At 66.8% G+C, this 3,919-nt stretch overlaps 1 protein-coding gene across 1 annotated transcript in view; it reads left to right on the top strand.

Annotated features, from left to right (window-relative positions):
- Positions 1 to 3,812: 3,812 nt before the first annotated feature.
- AJM1 (apical junction component 1 homolog) overlaps positions 3,813 to 3,919 on the top strand; it is a 2,373-nt gene continuing 2,266 nt past the window's right edge. Inside the window, exon 1 of the mRNA XM_029920997.1 lies at positions 3,813 to 3,917. Within this exon, the coding sequence (XP_029776857.1) occupies positions 3,813 to 3,917 (105 nt within the window). The remainder of the gene's footprint in view (positions 3,918 to 3,919) is intronic.

The raw sequence follows: 3,919 nt of genomic DNA, 5'->3' as shown, positions 1-3,919 counted from the left end.
GCTCGGAGCCGGGCAGTGGGCGGAGCCGGGTGGCGGGCTGGGCTGTGCGGGGAGCCGGGCCCCCAGCGCTTCTCAGGGATGGGACTGAGGCCGAGGAGGCCGCGAGGCTGTTTACAGGGCAGGGCACGTCCTCATCACTGGCCCGGCTCCTGCTTGCCCCTGGCCCACCATGCTCGCTCTCCCAGGCCCCCCGCTCGCGGGTGGGCTCCGCTTCCTGCCCTTTCCGGCATGGGGGGCAGATGCCAGGCGGCACTGGCGCCTTTCCCGGGGCGGGTTCTTCCCGGGCCCAGGGACCAGCTCTGCACCCGGGCTCGGGCTCGCTGCCCGGCCAGGCCAGGAGGTCCTCAGACACTGTTTCCTTTCGTTTTCCATCAACACTCCCCTCTGACCATAAAGCTCTCCTGTTTTACTGCGCCCGTGTGTGCTTCTCCCTGTGAGCTGCCCTGTCCCAGGGGGCTGTGGGTTGGCGGGAAGCTCCTAAATTCCATGCCCTTCACCTGTAGAGGCAGCTGCCCCCCCACCCCATAGGAGGCTTCCCAGCACCACGCGTGACATGGGGAGGTGGGCCCAGCCCCACGTGTGTCCTGGGCCACCACAGCCATGGTCCTGCACGCCGGCCCAGCTCCCCCAGGCCAGGGCTGGGCACCTGCACCCAGGAAAACCCGAGGGCCTCCGGCCTACTGAGGGCAAGTGTATGTCAGCTGAGCTGGACTCTGGAAGGTGTGGTGCTGTGCCAGCCATCTTCCTGTTCTGCCCTGAGCCCAGCTGTCCCCAGCGTACCCCGCTCCTCCAGCTGCCCCCCCATACCCCGGCCCTCCGGCTGCCAGCAGCCCCCACCCCCCACCTCCCAGTTGCCATGCGAACCATGCACACAGTGGGAGGCAGGGGTGGTACCCAGGCTGGAAAGCCTCCCCTTCCCCAATTCCTGGGCCTAAACTAGCCAGTTTCTCACCCTGGAGACTACAGGGCAGCAGTCACTAGGTGGGAGCGGGGCGCCAGGCACCAGGCCGACACGTTAGGGACTTCCTTTAGACCACAGCCTACGAGATCTGCCCTTGTGGAGGCGAGTGAATGTGCGCGTCCGGCTGACACAAAACGAAGGTGTCCAGGGCCCTGGATCGAATGGACCTACACGGGCCAGGTCTTGGCCTTTGGTTCCCCTGCCCCGCGTCTGGGAGGGGTTGGCAGGACTGGAGAATGGAGGTCCCCATGTGGTTTGTAAGTGGCCCAGGGCAGTGACAGCCCTCCACGCACCTCAACCTTGGTCACAGGGAGCCGAGGAGCGTGCCATCGCAGGGTAGAGTCCGGGCAACCTGGGGACAGGAAGCCGCAGGCGCAGCCGTGCCCATCTGGCCCCGGGAGCCTGCAGAGTTTGGCACCTGCAGCCTGGCAGAGCAGAGCAGGGGCCTGCGGGGCAGGAGCGGCCCATCTGCTCCTGCCAGGCCTCAACTGAGGTGTGAATTCCGGAGCTGGGGGCGCCTCCAGGGTCCTGCTCTGAGGCCACTGCAAGCAGCTGCCCCCCCGGGGTGGGGGCTGGAGGGACCGGCAGGGTGCTCCCGGGGGGGGGGGGCGTAGCCCGCTTGGACCCCAGACCTGCACCTTGAATATGAGGGAGGGAGGGCTTGTCACCTGGCACTCGGCACAGCCCCAACAAACTGCCAGCAGGCCACACGGGTTCCAGGCCCACCGCACGGCCCCTTTAAGTGCAGCCCCGCCGGCCGCCACCAGGGGCAGCACTGAGCAGCCGGCGGCCTCCGCGCTGCTGCCTCGAAGCTTCTGCCGGTGCCGGGGACGCCGCGGAGCGGAGAAGGTGGAGCGGGCGCAGGCCCGCGCAGCCCACCGGGGGCGCGCGGCGGGGAAGCAGGGCCCAGGTAAGGCATCGGGGGCCGCTGCCCCACGGGCCCTGTCATGAGTAAGGAACCCGCAAGGATGGAGTCCCACCCCAGAGCTACACCGGCGGGTCTTCACTCGGGGCGCTGGGGGGTGGGGGGGCTGTGCCGCGGGAAAGGCCGCGAGAGGGGCTCTTTAGGCCTGGGACCCCTGCAGGGACCAGCCGCCCCCATGCCCACCGGGAGGGGTGTCACCCAGCCCAGCTCCATCCTCACCGCTGCAGAGGCAAAGCAGAGCTGTCACCTCCCTGGGGCGGAGCTTCATGCCCTGTCATCGGACCCGATTCCGGCCTGGCTTTGAGCTTAGGATGGAGGGGAGTGGGAAGGAGACAGTCCTGTGAACAGGAACAAATGGGGTGGGAGCAAGGCTGGGATGGCACAGGCCACTAGGACTTCATGGCTCTGACCCAGAAGGGCAGCCCTGCCGGCAGAAAGCCCCTGGCATGCCTGGGACACAGAAAGTCCGCCTGACCATTAACCCGGCCAGGTGAGGGCCCCCCCGCCACTGCCACCGCCACCGCCACCGAGGCTTCCCCCAGCTCAGCCTGGAGCATGCTTCCCGCTTCCCCAGTTTGTGAGGCGGGGGCCCTGTCAGCACCGTCTGAGACCCAACACAACCTGTCCAGACCCTGGGTACCACAGGGGGGCGGCTGGCCCAAGTCTCAGCATTAGCCCAGTGCGGAGGGGTGGACCCCGGCCCAGCCCCCACTGCGGGGGCTGTGGAACCTCAGGTTGCCATGGAGCCTTCCCAAGCTGCTGTGGAGAGGGCTCTCTCCCGAGGAGAAGCAGTGAGGGCGGGGCTCTACCGCCCACCACCCTGCCTCCCCTGCTTGTGGCCTCCTGGCCCCACTGCTCAGGGGAAGAGGGGCTGCCCAGAGCGGGGGGGGGCCTCCCAGCCGCACGTGGCCCTGCGCCTGGCGTCTGAGCTGCAGGGCACCGGCCGCAAAGCTGGGGGGTGCTGCTCTCTGGGCCTTGTCATGACAACCCCAACAAGCTGGATGGCTTCCAACCACCCCAAGGTATCGGGGATAACAGGAGGTTTCTGCCAGGGAAGCAGGGTTTTAGGGCCAATGTACGCTGTTTGTGCAGTATTTGGCCTGGGCCACACGGGAGGTCAGGGGTGGGGCAGGTCAGTCCATCAGCGTAGGGGCAGTGCCTTGGACCTAATGGGGCCATTGCCGTGTCCACCGGGGCCTCGGGACTGGGGCTCGGTTCAGGGCACTGTTCCCAATGCAGCCACCATTGCAGTACTGGGGGAGGGGCTCCATGTCCCAGCTGGTCAGCAGGTGGCTAGGGAGGCTCAGTGACTTTGTCAGGGCCCAGGGGTCATGCGAGACCACACCGTCAGAGGGCTTGCTCTGCACTGGGCACGGGGAGGGGGCTTCTGTCACCCAGGAGTTTTGTGAAGCAAACACCTATAAAGAGACCTGTAAATAAGGCTTCACATGAGCATACAGTCATTCCGCTGGGAACACACTCCCACTCTTCCTGCCCCAGGAAATGGGTTCTACCCAGACCTGCTGATAGTAGTGAGGGGAGGGGGAGTCCCAGGGACACGGGCCTGGGAGCAGGAGCTCGGGGACCACAACGATGGCCACTGCCTTTCTGCCTGATTGGCGACATCCCAGCAGAAAGTGGCCCAGAAAGGGTGGCCTGGGGCAGGGGACCGACCCTGAGTAGCTGGACGGCTGGGTTCCTCCCACAGGTGCTTCTGACGCCAGCATGGAGCAAGTGCCTGGGGCCTCGGCCACGACGGGCAGCCAGGAGTGTTCCGCCCACTGGGTCCCAGGTAAGTCAGGCCAGCGTAGGGGTGTAGCCAACTCCGGGTTGCAATGGGGTCACCCTGACCCACATATCCCACCAGGGCAAAAGCCCCGAAAAGCAGAGTGACCTGCGACCGCCAGCCTGGGGACCTCTTTTAAAATGACCCGCACGGACCCGCCGGACCTATTGGTGTCGACCGTGTACCAGGACATCAAGGTGGCGGCCCCCGGGCCCGCGGCGCGGCGCCCGCCATGTGAGCGCCCCGT

The sequence above is a fragment of the Suricata suricatta genome, chromosome 13 (assembly GCF_006229205.1).
Source record: "Suricata suricatta isolate VVHF042 chromosome 13, meerkat_22Aug2017_6uvM2_HiC, whole genome shotgun sequence".
In the NCBI taxonomy this organism is placed as follows: Eukaryota; Metazoa; Chordata; class Mammalia; order Carnivora; family Herpestidae; genus Suricata; species Suricata suricatta.
Note: the sequence above shows the minus strand (reverse complement) of the source record. Positions and strands in the feature narration are given on the sequence as shown.